This window comes from Pelodiscus sinensis, chromosome 15, assembly GCF_049634645.1.
Source record: "Pelodiscus sinensis isolate JC-2024 chromosome 15, ASM4963464v1, whole genome shotgun sequence".
Lineage (NCBI taxonomy): Eukaryota > Metazoa > Chordata > Testudines > Trionychidae > Pelodiscus > Pelodiscus sinensis.
Window position 1 is genome coordinate 9,885,950 of NC_134725.1, and position 19,706 is coordinate 9,905,655.

Below are 19,706 nucleotides of genomic sequence, written 5' to 3' on the forward strand. Positions count from 1 at the left end.
AACAAGTGCTGTAGTGCAAAGGAGACAGAAGGACCAGTATGATCATTACATGCAGGGGATATCCTGGCAAACAGTCAGGAACTAAATGATTGACAACAATAATCTTGGGGATAAACACAGAATAGATGAACAGCATATCTTGGATCATGCCTTCTGTAAATAATGTCATGTCAGTTAGCCAGTGCACGCTAGGTGATTTTTCCACATATGTTGGTGAGAAAGGGTACATTGTTTGTACAGATCCACATTCCTAGGGATTTGTGCCTTTCTATGCCCTCGGGAATCCCGATTTAAAGTTTGTAGACAATGTTTGCACTTGCGTGAGTGAGAGCAGTGCATAATCCCAGAGCATAAATAGTGTAACTGATCCAACCTCAAACCATGCAGGGTAGTGTAACTGTGTTGGTCCCAGGATATGAGAGAAAGATGGGTGGAATAATAACTTTTATTGGACCATCCTGCATTTAGATGTGATGGTGGGAGTATCATTCCCAGAATCTGGTCAAATAAAAATATGTTGTCTCATCCATCTTCTCTCTCTAATAACATCAAACTGTCAGTCGCTTGTGACTGAGACCTGAAAGGAGAAACGGAGTGGAGGCAGGTAAGTGTGAATGTGGGTCTATGATGGACATTATGAGTAGTGGTGGTCAAATCTCTTAGGCTACGTCTAAACTATGATCCTCTTCCGCAAGAGGAAATGCAAATGGAGAGCTCATTTGCATATGTCACGCTCTCATTTGTATTTCCTCTTCCTTTCCCTTTTGTGCAAGAGGTTTTTGCACAAAAAAGCACTATGTAAACAACGCCGTTTTGTGCAAAAAAAAAAAAAAACCCTTTTGCGCAAGAGCTGTTCTTCCTCATTTTTTGCATGAGGAATTTCTGAAGTCCAGATGGACTCTCATATCACTTAAGGAGATTCAAATCGAAAACCTGACTGTGGATATGATTTCATTTCATGAAGACATTTGACCTGGGTTAATTTTGCTGTGGAACAAAAACAAATGTAAAACCTTGAAAGCTGTGGCAGAACTGACTTGTTGTCCAGACACCTCAATCTATCCTTTTCCTCAGTGCTCTGAATTGTCTATATAGTACGTAAGCTCTTTGGCCCAGGTATCTCATACTATGCTTGTACAGCACCTAGCATAGTGGGACCCTGTTGTCAGCTAAATAAGAAACATTGTAACTGAGTTTGTGCTATGCAAAAGGGTTTGGCAACAGAAAGTGTCAGGGTTTGTATGTTGTTCTCATGGGAGCTCTATGGTGGTCAGCAATTAAATGGGAAGTATTTAACAGGTATTACAAAAGTCTACTTGCTAGCTAGTGGGAAAAAAGCCCAAACTCCTGTGAATGTACAACTCCCATCAAAGCTAATGGGACTCATATGTGTATATCTGAGAGCAAAAGGTGGCCCTTAGTTATCAGTACAAGACAATTGTGGCATATCAATTTTCTCAATGTTTCCTTTATATTCTGGACTACTCTGAACTTCTATATATGCAACCCTGAGTTCTGAATGCCCCGTGGTTTCTGGGTATGAAAACTTAGTGGGAGGTTGTGCAGCGGCACAGGAGCCAAGCAAACAGAGCTGTAAACAGGGAAGTTTGAGTGGGAGTTTGTATATTGGAACTTGTTTGGAGTTTGTTTTTGCTGTGGAGGGGGTGTTTTGGTTTGTTTTTGTGTTCAGCGGACTAATAGGATTTTGGTGAGACAGTAGATAAAACACAGAGGCATTAGTGGCCATGGCCCAAGTAGTAGAGAACACAAGGAGGATGATTGGATGTGGTAGCTGCGGTATGTATATGATTCTGGAGGGGGTACCTGAAAGGAGTTTTGTTTGCATGAAGTGCCGCCTGATAGAGCTGATGGAAGAAAAGATCCGAGGACTGGAGATGCAGGTGGAAACTCTGGTCAAGTTTAGAAGGGGGTTTGAGCAGATGATGGGGCAAAGGCATGACGTGGCTGAAGGGGAAAGTTTAGATATGCAGATGGAAGCAGGATCAAGGACCTCAGAGGGGGGGACTGCTGGGTGAAGAAAATGGACAGTGGAAGCATGTGACTCAGAGAACCAGGCAGAGGAAAAGATGGGTCAGTGAAGGAAAAATAGAGCTCAAGAACAGGTATGTGGAGCTGGAGAACGAAGAAGGGGTACAGCAGGTAGATAATGAAGATGGAAGGGTGAGGAAGAAGAGAAGAGTGGCTAGCCCTATAGATAAAGGGGAAGACTTAATGGAGACAACAACAATAATGAGCATTAGGAGGATACAGGATGGGTTAAAGAGGATTACAAGGGAAAATAGGAATGGCAAGGACTTGCAGCCAGAGGAAGCTAGAGATAGACCAGAGAATCGCACTGTCACTAGGAAAAGGTAGGTCTATGTGATTGGGGACTCCTTATTGAGAAGAATAGATAGGCCTGTAACCAGGGCTGATCCAGAGAATAGAAGGGTGTGCTGTCTGCCAGGTGCTAAGATACGAGATGTGGAACTGAGGTTGAAGAGGATTATTAAGGGAGCAGGAAGGAATCCATTGATCATCCTTCATGTAGGAACAAATGATACGGCTAGATTCTCGCTGGAACGAATTAAGGGAGACTATGCTAGGCTGGGGAGGATGCTCAAGGAAATTGAGGCTCAGGTGATCTTTAGTGGGATTCTGCCTGTTCCTAGAGAAGGGCAACTAAGACGTGATAGGATTATGATGATCAATAGATGGCTTAGACAGTGGTGCTATAAGGAGGGCTTTGGGATGTATGGTCACTGGGAGGCATTTATGGACAGAGGACTGTTCTCTAGGGATGGACTTCACCTAAGTAGGGAGGGAAATAGACTTCTAGGATGGAGGCTGTCTCAACTGATTAAGAGAGCTTTAAACTAGGAATTTGGGGGAGACAGCTGGGAGATGCCCAGGTAATCTCTACGCCAGATTTTAACACTGAGAGGGAGGAAAACGAAGTAAGAAAGGATATAGTTGGGGGTAGGAGAATGAACATGAGGAAGGGTGGGTGGATACTAGTCTAATAGGTCATATTGGAGGTATAATGTCCGTGCCAAATTGGGTAAAGAATGTGAATGAGGCCAAACAGCAAAAATTAAGATGTTTGTACACCAATGCGAGGAGCCTAGGTAACAAAAAGGAGGAACTAGAGCTATTGGTCCAGGAAGTGAAAACAGATATTATAGGAATAACAGAAACATGGTGGAATACTAGGCATGACTGGAGTACAGGTATTGAAGGGTATGTGCTGTTTAGGAAAGACAGAAATAAGGGTAAAGGTGGTGGAGTCGCATTGTATATTAAAGATGAGGTAGATTGTAAAGAAATAAAAGGTGATGGAATGGAGAAGACAGAGTCTGTTTGGGCAAAAATCACATTGGGGAAGAAAACTATCAGATCCTCCCCTGGGATAGTGCTTGGGGTGTGTTATAGACCACCAGGATCCAATTTGGATATGGATAGAGACCTCTTTAATGTTTTAAATGAAGTAAATACTCATGGACACTGCGTAATCATGGGAGATTTCAACTTTCCAGATACAGACTGGAGAACAAGTGCTAGTAATAATAATAGGGCTCAGATTTTCCTAGATGTGATAGCTGATGAATTCCTTCATCAAGTAGTTCCTGAACCAACAAGGGGGGATGCTATTTTAGATTTGGTTTTGGTGAGTAGCGAGGACTTCATAGATAAAATGGGTGTAGGAGACAACCTTGGCTCGAGTGATCATGAGCTAATTCAGTTCAAATTAAATGGAAGGATAAACAAAAATAAATCTGAGACTAGGGTTTTTGATTTCAAAAGGGCTAACTTTAGTAAATTAAGGAAATTAGTTAGGGAAGTTGATTGGACTAAAGAAATTATGGATCTTAAAGTGGAGGAGGCCTGGAATTATTTTAAGTTAAAGTTGCAGAAGCTGTCAGAAGCCTGTATCCCTAGAAAAGGGAAAAAATTATAGGCAGGTGTGTTAGACCAAGTTGGATGAGCAAGCATCTCAGAGAGGTGATTAAGAAAAAGCAGAAAGCATATAAGGAGTGGAAAATGGGAGGAATCAGTAAAGAAAGCTACCTTATTGAGGTTAGAGCATGTAGGGACAAAGTGAGAAAGGCTAAAAGTCAGGTAGAGTTGGACCTTGCAAAGGGAATTAAAACCAATAGTAAAAGGTTTTATAGCCATATAAAAAGGAAAAAAACAAAAAAAGAAGAAGTAGGACCGCTAATTACTAAGGATGGAGTGGAGGTTAAGGATAATCTAGGAATGGCCCAATATTTGAACAAGTACTTTGCTTCAGTCTTTAATGAGGTTAATGAAGAGCTTAGGGATAATGGTAACTTAACAAATGGGACTAAAGATATGGAGGTAGATATTACCATATCCGAGGTAAAAGCCAAACTTGAACAGCTTAATGGGAGTAAATCGGGGGGCCCAGATAATCTTCATACAAGAATATTAAAGGAACTGGCACATGAACTTGCAAGTCCATTAGCAAAAATTTTTAATAAATCTCTAAACTCAGGGGTTGTACCATTTGACTGGAGAATTGCTAATATAGTTCCGATTTTTAAGAAAGGGAAAAAAAGCGACCCGGGTAACTATAGGCCTGTTAGTTTGACATCTGTAGTATGTAAAATCCTGGAAAAAATTTTGAAGGAGAAAGTAGGTAGAGACATTGAGGCTAATGGCAATTGGGACAAATTACAACATGGTTTTACAAAAGGTAGATCGTGCCAAACCAACCTGATCTCCTTTTTTGAGAAAGTAACAGATTTTTTAGATAAAGGAAATGCAGTGGATCTAATCTATCTCGACTTTAGTAAGGCATTTGATACAGTACCACATGGGGAATTATTGGTTAAATTGGAAAAGATAGGGATTAATATGAAAGTTGAGAGATGGAAAAGCAACTGGTTAAAGGGGAGACTACAGCGGGTCATATTGAAAGGTGAACTGTCAGGTTGGAGGAAGGTTACTAGCGGAGTTCCTCAGGGATCAGTTTTGGGGCCAATTTTATTTAATCTTTTTATTGCTGATCTTGGCACCAAAAGTGGAAGTGTCCTAATAAAATTTGTGGATGACACAAAGTTGGGAGCTATTACCAATTCAGAAAAGGATCGGGATATCATACAGGAAGATCTGGATGATCTTGTAAATTGGAGTGATAGCAATAGGATGAAATTTAATAGTGAGAAGTGTAAGGTTATACATTTAGGGATTAATAACAAGAATTTTAGTTATAAGCTGGGGACACATCAGTTGGAAGTAACGGAGGAGGAGAAGGACCTCGGAGTCCTGGTTGATTATAAAATGACTATGAACCGCCGTTGTGACATGGCCGTGAAAAAGGCTAATACGGCCTAGGGATGCATAAGGCGAGGTATTTCCAGTAGAGATAAGGAGGTGTTAGTGCCATTATACAAGGCATTGGTGAGACCCCATTTGGAATACTGTGTGCAGTTCTGGTCTCCCATGTTTAAGAACAATGAATTCAAACTGGAACAGGTACAAAGAAGGGCCACTAGGATGATCCGAGGAATGGAAAACCTGTCTTATGAAAGGAGACTCAAGGAGCTTGGCTTGTTTACCTTAACCAAAAGAAGGCTGAGGGGGGACATGATTGCACTTTTTAATATATTAGAGGGATAAATACCAGGGAGGGCGAGGAATTATTTAAGCTTAATACCAATGTGGACACAAGAACAAATGGATATAAGCTGGCTAGTAGGAAGTTTAGACTTGAGATTAGACGAAGGTTTCTAACCTTTAGAGGAGTGAGGTTCTGGAACGGCCTTCCAAGGGAAGTAGTGGGGGCAAAAGATCTATCTGGTTTCAAGATTAAACTAGATTGGTTTATGAAGGGGATGGTTTGATGAGATAACATGATCTTGGTAACTAATTGACCATTCATTATCAGTGGGAAATAGGTCAATGGAGGGATGATAGGAGTTACTATAGAGAACTTTCTGGGTGTCTGGCTGATGAGTCTTGCCCACATGCTCAGGGTTTAGCTGATCGCCATATTTGGGGTCGGGAAGGAATTTTCCTTCAGGGTAGATTGGCAGAGGCCGTGGAGGTTTTTCGCCTTGCTCTGTAGCATGGGGTACAGATCACAGCTAGAGGATTCTCTGTATCTTGGGGTCTTCAAAGTATTTGAAGGCTTCAATATCTGAGATATAAGTGAGAGGATTATTCTGGGAGGGGTGGGTGAGATTCTGTGGCCTGCACTGTGCAGGGGGTCAGACTAGATGATCATAATGGTCCATTCTGACCTTAAAGTCTATGAGTTGTGCGGAATGTGAAGTGTTTAGCGTTTTTGGTTTCTAGTGACTTTAATGGAAACTGTGGGCATTCAACATCCAACACCGTGTGAGTTGGATTTGAAGCATGGTGGATTGAAGCATGGTGGATTTGAAGCACCCTTTCTAAAGGATGACCAGATAGGTGAAAAATTGGCACTTGTATATAATAGGTGCCTATATAAGACAAAGTTCTGAGTATTCGGACTATCCCTATAAAATCAGGACACCTGGTTAACCCAGCTTTCTAAGCCATTGTGAATTCAAAGAAGCATGCACATGCACACTCAGTACATAAACATGTTCTCTTTTACATGAAACAATTATTATGTAGATCATCCAAACTTTTGAATTTGACACTATTTTTTAAAATTAACTTGATTTTTAACTCTTCACCATACAGAGTAAGGATCTGTAGGATCAGGGCTTGTGAAACAAATATTTCTTTTGATGTGTGTGCAGGAATTTCATTAAAAGTCAAAAGGAGTCACATGCATTCATCTAAGGATAGAATTTGGCCATGTTGTAGGTTAAAATGTTGTCTATTTCATGAACCACATATTTCTGAAATTCTAGGGTTCATGAGCCATCACACAGACCATAGCTTGAGGCATTAACACTTTGGGTCTCATTTTACTTTGCATTTCTTTTATAGACCGGCAACATAGATTTACTTTAGAACATACGCATGTAATGCAATAGGCTGTGAAACCAAAAGGCTGTTGTAGACAGGGATGAATGGTTGTATGACAGTCTTCTTTTTCTTCTTTGCTTTCTTCCTTAGCAGGGGACCCTCTGTTAAAAAGAAACTAAGGGAAGAGACAAAGATAAATATTAGAAGTGGAACATATAATACATAGGGAGCAATTATGACTGCCTAGCCCTGTTTATACTACCCATGTCCTCCTTCCTCTTCCCTTCTTTTTAAAGTAGCATTGTCTGTTCTGATCTGCCAGAGCTCTCATTGCTGCAACTGAACTCTGAATTAGGCATTTATAGTGAATTAATATTCTTTTGGCCATTATAAGAATTTTCTGTACCATGCTGTAGAGACAAGAATGTGTGAAACTGATTCCACCTACTGTTTTGCTAGTTTTACTTAACTGATGACTTAAGTGGAATTATACAGCTATAAAAGCAGCGTGATTGAGTAGGGAATCAGACCTCTTATTAGCAGGTTGGCTTCTGATAGTTTCCTTAGTGATTCTAAGGAATGAACATGGATGGTTGGTGAAGGTAGAGCTGCCCCAATCTTGTCCTCTCTGCTCAGGTCCCATGCCCCAGCACCACGAAGAGGTAGGGGTGACATGTGGCCCCATTCTTCCCCCAGCACCTCGGGGAAGGCCCATGCCCCCAGCCTCCCTAGGGACCAAGCACCAGTGAGGAAGGAGGGTGCATGGCTCCAGAATCCCCAGCCCTGTAGCACCAGGAAGGCTTGGGCTACACACTCTCCTCCCTCCCTGGCCCCGGAGCACAGGGGCAGAATGTGGCCCCCGCCTCCCTGACCCTGGAGCATGCAGTCCCAGCCTTCCAGCCTGGAGCACAGGGAGGGCAGCACTAGGGGCAGCAACACTCCACCCCTATTATGCCTACAGTAGGTGTTCTGGTGGCAGAGGGTAGGCAGGACCATGCCAAAGCTTTCCCTCACCTCTGATACCTGCTGCTCATGGGACTGAAGTTTCGAATGTTGCCTACAAATTCTGCACACATTTTTTCATGACAAACTTATTGCGTGCACAAAAATGCTGGAGATCAAATTGGCTTTCATTTGAAAATTTGATTCGGGTAGTCTCAGGTAACAAAATAATCGAGCAGTACCATTTACAATTCTGCAAAATAGGTACAAAATGCTACTAAATCAGAATAGTAGTGTTTTATACCTATTTGCATAAATGTACATACATAGCTATGCAAAGAGCTAGACAGTGGAGAATCAGGCCCAGCAAACCAATGGGATGTTATAGGACACATGATATCTATCCCTTACAACATACAAAATTACTGTTAGCCATCTCTCTTAGTTCTTGAGCAATACCTCTTCACAGATGGTGGCAGAAGAAAACACTAAGGGCTACGTCTACACTGGCATGATTTTTCGGAAATGCTTTTAATGAAAAAGTTTTCCATTAAAAGCATTTTCGGAAAAGCGCATCTAGATTGGTAGGACGCTTTTCCGGAAAAGCATTTTTTCTGAAAAAGCGTCTGTGGCAAATCTAGACGCACTTTTCTGCAAAAAAGCCCTGATCGTCATTTTCGGTATCGGGGCTTTTTTGTGGAAAACACTACTGTGCTGTCTACACTGGCCCTTTTCCGGAACAGTTTTCCAGAAAAAGACTTTTGCCCAAACGGGAGCAGCATATTTTTTCCGGAAAAGCACTGATGATTTTACATGAGATCGTCAGTGCTTTTCTGGAAATTCAAGTGGCCAGTGTAGACAGCTGGCAAGTTTTTCCGGAAAAGCGGCTGATTTTCCGGAATAACTTGCCAGTGTAGACACAGCCTGAGGTGTTTGCAGTTATGGTGCAGTTTCCATGACTGAAGATGCACAGCCATAAGATGTTAAGTTTGAAAGTCCTCCTAGACTCCTCCCTGAGACTGAACTTGCCCAGAGTAGCATCCACAAGGAACTCCTTTTACCAGCTCTAGCTGGCTATGATTCTATGTCACATCTTTTTTAACCACAGTCTACTTTAGTCTTTATTGCCTTCTGGCTGGTGTGGCACGTCTGGACTAATCTCCCTGGGTCCTGCGCTTCCTGGCAGGGTCTTTGCATATGCCATAGAGGCTCTCGGTGTCCCTACCACTTCTGAGAAGGCAAGGGTACCTTGTTCCAAGAGCCCTTTTCATCATCGGCAAGTCAGAGGTTTTGGAGGCCAGTCCCTCCAATAGTCCAAAGGTCCTTCTTTCCTTGCTGGCAGGCCACCAGCCAGGAGGAGGGATAGGGGGGAACCCAGTCCCATCCACTTGCTTTGGATTCCAGCCCAGAGCCCTATTTGGTAGCCCCGAGTGGATCTGTGAGACCTGGCCCTTGCCCTACTGAATAGAAGCCCATCTGTGGGCTACTTCAAGGTCTGGATCTTTTCAAGATCTGGGGGGAGGAGACCAACATCCAGGATTTCTATTCCAAGACGTGCAAGGCCATCAGCCTTGTGGACAAAGGGCACACCAGGACCCTGGACAAGGTCTGGATGAAAATGAAAGAACTCTGGCAATCCTACACCATGGCCAGGGAACAAAGTTCCTGTTCTGGAGTGGCAGACCACACCTGCTGCTTCTATAAGCAGCTGGATACCATCCTGGGAGAGGGGCTAGTCACCTCCTCCCCCATCATTGCTGACTGGCTAGGAGATGCCGGTGTCAGCCTCCAGGAGAGCAGAGTTGTGGAGGAGAAGGAGGAAGAAGAGCAGGAAGAGGAAGAGAAGGAAGAAGAGGAGGAGGAGAAGGAGGAGCAGGCTAGCCTGGACACCATATTCGTAAGCCAGGAGCTGATCCGCAGCCTGGACTCGGTTTCCCCCTCTCAGGATGTCTCTCCGGGCTCGGACAGTCCCAGAGAAGGCACTTCATCTGAGTTCCATAATATTCCCTAGATACACACGGGGGCAGGTGGTAGGCTGTGAGGGGTTGCACACTCCTCACTCAGCCTTCTCAGCCTGGGGCTCACACAACAGCTTGTGCACATGGTGTACATGGAGCACTAGAACGGCGCACTCAGCTCCATGACACTTTCACACAGGAGCCCCTTGCTCCTTCTCACAAGATTCCTGCACAGGCCTGCCTTACTTTGGCCTCCGTGGTGGGACACCTTCCCCCAACAAGCCATCACTAAGGAGGCTGGGGTCATGAAAACACACAGCAGTGTTGCACACAGCATAGGCTCATGCCTGCACTCAGGCAGCATCTGCTCCTGGTCAAGAACAGTGGTGCAGAGCAGACTAATCCCCTACATGGGAACCTGATGGGGGGGAATAAGAGGAGGGGATCCCAGTAGCACTCTCTCTGGCAAGTGGCCTCTCCTGCTCACACACACTTCCCCCAACCCTTCCCATTGGTCAGGGATAGACATTCTCTCTCTGCAGGACGCTGCCAGTGCCAGACCCAGCGTGTGTGGGACGTGGAAGGAAGCTGAACCGCCCCTCCTCACCCGTAGGCTCCTGGCCTACCTGGCACCTTCTCATGCCTGCTTGTCTCTGAGATGTGGAGGTAGTTAGGCTCCCCTGGGACATCCATGCCATGTAAGCAACAGATTGCCTTGCTCAAAGCATATCATCATCATCTAAACTGAGATCTTCAGTTTCGGATCACAGATTAGGGCCAGGCTTCATGCCTAGTGTCTCCTAGCATTACTGCCCTTGTCACTTTTCTTCACAGCCAAACCAGCTGCGAGCACAGAGCCTCCACCACCTCCCACACCATCTGCATAATGGCATGGGATCTGCAGGCAGAAAAGAACTTCTGCGGACCTGTTGTGGGAGCAGATGGCCTGCCTCCAGTCCCTCATCTGGAGTTTCAATTAGGAGTGCCAGGAGTGGGTGGCCAACCACAAGGAGTGCTAAGCTGATCAGAGGAAAGCCATGTGGGAGCAGCTGTTGCATCAGCATAAGGCTATGTGCTCCACAGTAACATCAGTCATGGAGAACAAGGCCGCAGGTATGGAGCGAGCCACCAGCCACTTCCTTATCCCTACTCCCAACTCTCTGCCCTTACACTCCCAGCTTCTCCTTCAAGCACCTCCAGGGGCCACTGGCCCCCCCAAACATGTGACAATGGGACCTCCCTGACAGCCAAAGCCTCCCAAGGTACTCAAGGCAAGCACCAGGCCCAGCCTCATCCCTGAACCCCTGTCCCCACCTCCTCGCCCTCCTATGTTCAGTCCCTCCCCTAGTGTATATCCCCCACATAAAAAATGACAGTTGTTTTTTCAAATAAAAACCCCTTTATTTGGTCTGCAGGGGAGGGAGGAAAGGGAGGGCAGTGGAAGGGAGCTGTGGGGGAGGAAAGGCACACAGGAGCAATGCAGAGGCCCCTTGTGGAGAGGCCTTGGGGAGAGTCTTATAGGTGGCCTTGGCTGAAACTCTCCCTCACGGGCTCCTGGATGAGCACAGCGCCCTGATGTGTTCTCCTGATGGTGCAGGTGTCTGGCTGCTCGTAAACCCTGGCCTGCCGCTCAGCCTCTGCCCCCCACCCTCGAGGAAAGTCTCCCCCTTGCTCTTGTAGAGGTTGTGGAGCGCACAGCAGGCCGCCATTATGGAGCAGATGTTTTGATCACCGAGGAGACTCCTGAACATCCTCTTTAGGCAGTCAAAGACACTCGACCACCATGCAGCCCCCGCTGAGCCTGGCCTTGAAATGCTCCTCGGTGGGGTCCAGGCTGCTTCATTAACCAGGGCAGCAAGGGGTAGGCTGCATTGTTCAACATGCACATGGGCATGTCCATGTCCCTAACCCTAACAGTGCGGTCAGGGAAGAAAGTGCTGGCATGCATCCTCTGGAACTGGCTTGAGTTCCAAAATATGAGGGTATTGTTAGCTTTCCCAACCACCCAACACTAAAGTCTGAGAACCACCCCTTGTGGTCCATGAGGGCATGAAACACCATCAAAATGTACCCCTTTCTGTTGATGTAGTCCGAGGCATGGTGGTCGGGGGTCAGGATGGGGATGTGTGTGCCGCCTATGCACCCCCCACAGTTGGGGAAGACCATGGTGGCAAAGCCAGCGACAATGGAGTCGACCTTCCCCAGGGTGATGACCCTCTGCAATGGGATGGTGTTGACTACCTGCATGAACAGGGCCCCCGACTGTGGATTTCCCTATGCTGAGCTAGTTCCCCATGGAGTGATAGCTGTTGGGAATGGCGAGCTGCCACAGGGTGGTGGCGATGCACTTCTGCAGGGGGATGCATTCCTCACTCAATGCAGATTCCAATCTATAAAGAACTTGACTTAAGCTAAGCCATAGACAGCAATCCACTCAGACTTTAGTCTCTTAGGTCATATGTCTTCTTGCACCCGAGTGACACTTTTCATGGGTTTTTGCACTTGTTGCCACCAGGATTGGCTTTGAACATTGTGTGAGCTGAACAGATACAGTATAGACAGGCTAGCATCGATTTCCCCACACAGTGCAAGCTTCTGTAGCCCAGTGGGAAAACTGCCTCAGAAGTCATAATTTGAAGATGCCTCTTTTTGCTGTATGCTTATCTAGATAGGCACTCCATCCTAAGGGACATGTACTTCCCAGGAGTCCCAGGTGTACATAAAACTATAATTGCATGCAGTTTGTGAAGCCTGTGATTGCCACCATTCATACTTACCTTGCATAATCAAGTGATGTCAGACATGGCTACACTACTCTACAGCAACAAAGAAGGGGGAGTGAGATCCGTACTTGTATGTACAGAAGCTGTCAATCTTTGGAACTGGTGTATTTGCTGTTAGCTCACTCAGCTGACAGTGTAATTCTGAAGGATACACAATGCACTCACTGGCAGGGAGCCTTAGCAGACAGTTTTCCAAGGACCATGAATGGGAACTACATGATTCCATAGTATGGACATATATTCCCAATTGGGATGAGGAGCTTTCCATCCTAGAATCTAACTGCATTTTGAGATGACTATTCCAGAGGAGCTCAGAGTCAGAGATTGATTGGGACAGCTAATGTATGCCTTCCCACCTATTCCTCTCTTACCTTGGATTCCGAGGAAGATCAAACGAGATAGAGCATTGGTCACTCTAATTACTCTCAAGTAGCCAAGACCTTTCTGCTTGCCCAATATTTTCAAATGTCACCGTGTACTTACATTGGTATCCAATCCTTCCTGGACTTGTTCACTTAGGACAGGTAAGGTCACATGTTTCAATAGGCAGCAGGTTTAAAACAAACAAAATATTTTTTTTCTTCATTCAGTGCACAATCAACCCGTGGAACTCCTTGCCAGAGGATGTGGTGAAGGCTAGAACTTTAACAGGGTTCAAAAAAGAGCTAGATAGATTCATGGAGGTTAGGTCCATCAATGGCGATTAGCCAGGATGGGTAGGAATGTTGTCCCTAGCCTCTGTTTCTCTGGAGGAGGGTGACAGGGGAGGGATCACATGAGGATTACCTGTTGTGATCCCTCCCTCTGGGGCATCTGGTATTGGCCACTGTCAGCAGACAGGATACTGGGCTAGATGGGCCTTTGGTCTGATCCAGTGTGGCCGTTCTTATGATGGCAGGTCTCATCTGGGGCTCCTGTCACCTGAGGGCAGGGGTGTGCCACTTGCAAAGTTCCTGGAAGGTGGCCTTGCGCATGCAGAAGTTCTGGAGTCACTGCTGGTCATCCCATCACTGCAGGACGATGTGGTCCCACCAGTCAGAACTGGTCTCCCTCTGACTGAAGCAGCATTCCACGCTGTGCAGGGGATGGAGGATCATTTGCTGCATCAGGAGTGCCAGGGCCTGGGTGAAGGGGCCGCTCAGACTGGGCTGAACATCATGGTTCTGAATCAATGTGTGGGCTGTGTAGATCAACTGCACCATGAGCTGCAGCATGCGACCTGCGGGCCTGGCACTGCTTTGCAGCAGTTCCAGCTCCACGTAGCCTGCGCTGTGGCATCTACAAGGGCAACCCGAGCACACGGTGTGAGTCTGGTGTCCCGCGAGGGGGTAGGCATGTGAGATGCGGTCGAGGAGAGGAGCCCCTTTAAGCACGTGTCTCAGTAAGCCTCTGCAAGCAGCTACAGGAAGTGTCCGCTCTCCTGGTGCTCTCTCAGGAGAGCTTCCGGGGGCTTTAAATGCGATGCAGGCTCCAATCAGTGTGGTTGCACTATTTCAAAATAATTCTGAGCTATTTCAATGGTGCCTTGTAGTCTGGACCCGCTATTTCAATTACTATTTCAAAATAAGTTATTTGGAAATAATTTCCTACTGTAGACATGCCCTAAAGGTATATATATCTACGTGAACATATAGTTTGCAGCAAGCTGGAGTGTCAATCTCCCCCTCACTAGCTTGCCCTGGACTAACTGTCCACCAACTACTTAATACATTTTTATCTACTTCCATTTCAGAGAGGACTAGATCAAAACACATTAACAAACTGTTACGTGCATCAGCAGGATCCATACCCCAACATACAATGGCAAATTAGTGAGGGGGAGAGTCCCAGCCTAGCTAGCTATGAAGAGTTGTGTAGATAAACAGTAAGAATCACTTCAAATCATATCATTTTCCATTCCAAGTGCACTTCTTCAACTTGACTGCACAAATAAAAGCACATATGTAAGGGGACTGTTAGCCCCTTGCTAAAACTCTGTGGGAGTTTTTGATTCGCCAGCTCCCAGTGTCAAAAGGGGAAGGGTCCATGAGAAATCAGGGCCCTGGAACTGACAGACCCCAGAGACAATGGAAAGCAGCCAACACTCCAGCTCGGCCTGATTGACAGGTTGGACAGGCCAGTGAGGAAAACAAGAGGCCAGGCCCCATCCTCCCTGTGAGCTGGGTTTTGTTCTGGGTCTCTCTGAGTAAACAGAGAGCTGAGAGACAGCTAAGAGCAGTGCAAGCTGTGTGCAGAAGAAGTCCTGTAGTGACAGAGCCAGACTCAGACAGCCCAAGGACTGCAAGCTGTGTGGAGAGACAGTTTTGCAGCAATAGAGCCAGGCACACACAGCTCAAGGAGCACAGACCCTGTGTTGAGCAGCAGACTGGCAGTGCTCGGAGAAGCCAAAAGGGACAGAGAAGCAACGCAAGGAGCTGGAGACTGACAAAGCAGCGCAGCCTGCAGCTGGGTGTAGTGTGCAGCTGGGACCAGCAAAGTGTGGGGAGAGGCTCTGGGCAGGGAGATATCACCAACCAAGAGGCCCAGCAGGCCAGACTGGGAGAGGGGTCTGGCCACTTAGAGCTTGAGGCTGTGTGGTCACTCCTTGAGCAAGCATGTCTAGCCTGCAGCCCCCCTGCAGCACATCCAGGGCCTCTAAGGAAGAGACTTGAACTGTCCTGACACTCTGCAGGCTGCTGTTTTGATGTCCCTGTGCTACAAAGCAGGGCTGTGTGTTCTCATTTAACCATTCTCATTTTTTCTTATTCTTTTCTCTTTAATCAGTTGATGTTTAATAAATTGTATTTGCTTTGAACCTGATGAAATGATCACTGGGCCAAGAAAGCATGCAGTGTAAAGAAAGCACCTCAGAGTGGGGACTCCCTAACTCCTGCCCCTAGTGACTACAAGGTCGGGGAATAAGCCCCAGGAAACCTGGGCCCAGCCTTGTTGGGGTTTCGAGGACTCGGCTACTCAGGAGAGTGGAAGGGGAGCCCTCAGGATCAGGGGATCCATGGGGTAAAGGAAGTGGGAGCGGGGACTCAGATCCTTTCGCTGGTCCATTTCACCGGGGTGGTATAGAAGCCAGGAAAGTTCCTCACAATAGCGGGACCATTCCCCCTCTTACACATAGCACTTTCAAACAACAAAGTACATACACAAGTTTTTTTCCTGGAATTGAAGAGAAATGAAATATCAGTCACATAGCTTAGTATGTCTACACTATGGGGTTTTTTGGGATACCAACTCTTCCGTGTCCAGGAAATGTATCTGCTCTTCTGGTTTTTTTTGCGGAAGAGCAGACGTGCTCTTTCAGAAGCCCTGTCTTCCTCTCCACACAAGGAAGAAGGGCTCTTCTGAAATAGGAGGCTTTTCCAAAATTTGGCCCAGTGTAGATGGGCCAAATTTCAGAAAAGCCTCTTCCAAAAAAACTATTAGAAAAAGATACGCAAATTCTGGAGCGCAATTTTTCCAACAGATCATTGTAGTGTAGACATAGCTTGGAAGGCCTCATGTAAAAGGTGATAAGTACAACATGAGAAGCTGAGTGAAACCTTTGTTTTATGCATTGTCACTTGTTAGGAGGTTGGAGTTGCCATAAGTTCTTTTTTCCAAATTTACTCTTTGGGGCTTCTCTATCAGCATGATGCTGCTGGCTGGCTGTGAATTGTAAGATGGCGGAGATCACTATACAGGCAGTCCCCGGGTTACGTACAAGATAGGGACTGTAGGTTTGTTCTTAAGTTGAATCTGTATGTAAGTCGAAACTGGCGTCCAGATTCAGCCGCTGCTGAAACTAATCAGTTTCAACAGCGGCTGAATCTGGACGCCAGTTCCGACTTACATACAGATTCAACTTAAGAACCCCAGGCATCCCCAAGTCAGCTGCTGCTGAAACTGATCAGCGGCTGATTCCAGGAAGCCCAGGGCAGGGGCTTCCTGTAGTCAGCCGCTGGTCAGTTTCAGCAGTGGCTGACTTGGGGACGCCTGGGGTAGAGCAGCTGGGGTGCTGCTGGGTTGGTCCAGTAGCGCCGCTGCTCCTCGGCGCTACTGGACCAACCCAGCAGCACCCCAACTGCTTTGCCCCAGGAGTCCTGATTCAGCCGCTGCTGAAACTGACCAGTGGCTGAATCAGGACTCCTGAGGCAGAGCAGCTGGAGTGCTGCCGGGTTGGTCCAGTAGCGCCAAGGAGCTCTACCACAGGCCTGGGGCTTTGCTCCACGTCTCCCTGGTCTGCTGGGGGGGGGCACACTAGCTGCGTTCCCCCCCCCCCCAGCAGACCAGGGAGACGCTGAGCAAAGCCGCGGAGGACCCGGGCGGGACCACAGCGCTGATCTGGCTCCTCTTCCCCCTTCCCCCCCCAGCAGACCAGGGAGACGTAGAGCAGCTTTTCTCGCCCCGGAGGACGCGGGTGGTGGGACCGGGCGTCCCGCTGCTCCCGTCGTCCGGGGCGAGAAAATCCCTGTTCGTAACTGCGGATCCGACATAAGTCAGATCCGTGTAACTCAGGGACTGCCTGTATGTGCATGCCTGGGGTCACTTCTAGCACAGAAATGGGTTTTCCAAATATAGCAAGGCTATGTACTTGGCTGAAATAGGAGTTAATACTCCTAGACATAAATATCTTGGATAGATTATCAACATGCTAGGACAAGAGGACACTACCTCTTGTACAGTGTTCCAAGGATAAACCATGAAAAATAAAAAAGAAACCTCTGTGTCCCATATGGATTGTCAAAGCTTGTCTGCCTTGTTAGACTTGGGGCAGATGAAGCAAGCTTTTAAAGCTGACAGTTAATAAGACTGTGTGAAGAAGCAAGTGTGCAGCAGCAGAAGAGTTATGAAGACATGAATAAGTGAGGCAGGTTTCCCAGTGCTCATCATTGCATTAAATAACAGAGTGATAGTGGAACAAGACAAAAAGCAAAGAGCAGGAGGAGGGTAAAATATCAAATGCATAAGGCTGTGATAACAGTTGGCTTTTTCACTTTTTCACAGGTGCTACTCAGTAGAACACTCCAAGGAGATGGTTATGCAAAATAATGTAGTGGATCCAAAATGAACAGACAATAGTGTATATTACAATTAGTAATATGATAAATTGATGTAAATCTGAAATGATACTGTCCACATCAGAATAGCTGGCAGGTAAGATCACAGTCAGAATTCTTAAAAGGACACGCAGAACTTTGAGAACACAGTCTTATTAGACAACGGAATACACTTTTGGAAAAAGGTTCTCTTTATGAATATGAAATAGAACTTTAGAGTGAACCCCCTGCTGCTAATTATAAGATATATGTAGTTAAAATCAAAAGAAAAAATATGTGCTCCTGGCAATTCACAGCTACAATTTTCCTAAAGCAAAGCCACGGTGATAGCAGATACAACATTAGCATGGCAACATTCATCTCACCATTGAGTTAAGTGACTCAAATACTGCCTAAGCACCAACTATTACACAACATGAACTATCAGCTATCTCAGTGTTCTTTAGCTAATTCAGAAATGAAGACATGTGACTATTCAGCTCTGCCTAATGTGTTTGATACTATAGAAGGGACCAAGGTTGCAGTCTAATGGGATTTACCTGGGGCTGTCACAACTGTCTTGCAGTCAAATGGCATGGTCTGTCTGACATCACACTTTTGGAAGCAGATTCTTTTTCATATGAACCAGTCAAAGTTACATTCTACATTAGAAATGTATGCTGATTCAAAGTGAACAGGGCTATGTAACCCCCAGGTTCCATTGTGCAAAATGGAACATTTTCATGCTTCTCCAAATCAGACTCTCTCTTCCTTTTTTCTCCATTAGCCTAAAGAAAGTCTGACTGCAGGAACAGAAATGTTACAACCCTCCACATTTCAGAATTGCTCAGAAGTCCTGCATTCCTAACTAAGAGGAGGAAGAGTGTTTCTACTCTCTCCATTGATTCCTATGATGGTGTTGATGGCACGTTTCTAATTATTGATGCAATAAAAAAGTCATAACACAATTACAGGTTGGACCTCCCTGGTACAGCACTGTCAGGCCCTAATTAGGCCTGAATGGAAGAATTTGCTGGACTAGGGTAGGTCTCCTGCCACCAGCCCCTAAGCCTGCTGTCTTGCCCTCTGATACCCCACAATTTGGCTGGGCTGCTTGCCCAGCTGTTTCCAGCTCCCTAGGCAGCACAGGTTCTGGCTCCTGACATGGGGCTCCAGCCCTACGCATTCAGGGACAGCCATAAGGCTCTAATCCTGACCCTGCACTTGAGGGGGTTGCCATGGGGCTCTGGCTCCAGCCCTGCACTCCAGTGCACTGCTATAGGGCTTTGGCACTGGCCTCCTCACTCCAGGGGGCAGCTGTTGGGCTCTGGCCCCAGCTGCATGCTCCAGAGGGCAGCCATAGGGCTCCAGTTCTGGCTTCATGCATCTATGTTGGGCTCTGGCCCTGCTCTGCTGTGGGGCTCAACTCTAGCACCATGCTCTCGAGAGGCTGCCACGGTGCCCTGGCACTGCACTGCTAGGGTGGTGCCTGAAGACTCTGGCCCTGTGCTGCTGCAGAGCTCTGGTCTCAGACCTGAGCTCCTGGGGGCTGCTGGATGCTGACAGTGCTCTAGCCCCAGTCTCACACTGTCCCCAGCTGGGCTGCCGAACTTGTTGCCCCAGCGTGGCTGTCCCTCCTGGCCTTAGGCTCCCGAGCTCTCTGGTTCAGGAGCATCCATGGTCCTGCTGGATGACGGAGGTTGCTGGACCAGACAATTCTGGTTTTTGGAGGTACAACTTGTACATGCTGCAGTATATGTAACAACAGTAATAAAGTCCCATCAATTGCTCGAGACCTACTATAAGTGACATAAAATATACAAGATTAAATGTGTACAAGGGGCCTATACCCTCTGCTCACTATGCTCGCCTACCCCCCTCTCTCTGGCCACTTTCACTTCACCGAGAAAGCCTGTTGATGCTGCTGACGCTGCTAACATGATGATGAACATTCTGTTGTCTGTCAGAAAAAACTTTTGTATATGTAGAGATAAATTTGTTTACTGGACTAAGCCACTTACTCTTTCTAAACAAAAAAAATAAGAAAAATTAGCTAAAATTAGCCCTATTCCACTTTTTCAACTGAA

The 19,706-nt window shown here is 46.4% G+C and overlaps 1 protein-coding gene across 3 annotated transcripts in view; it reads right to left on the bottom strand.

Annotated features, from left to right (window-relative positions):
* Nucleotides 1-19,706, bottom strand: part of CCDC60 (coiled-coil domain containing 60) — a 205,421-nt gene that overhangs the window by 48,771 nt on the left and 136,944 nt on the right. For all 3 annotated transcript variants that reach the window (XM_075898141.1, XM_075898140.1, XM_075898139.1), the window contains exon 5: nucleotides 6,980-7,102. In XM_075898141.1, coding sequence (XP_075754256.1) covers nucleotides 6,980-7,102 — 123 coding nt within the window. The remainder of the gene's footprint in view (nucleotides 1-6,979; nucleotides 7,103-19,706) is intronic.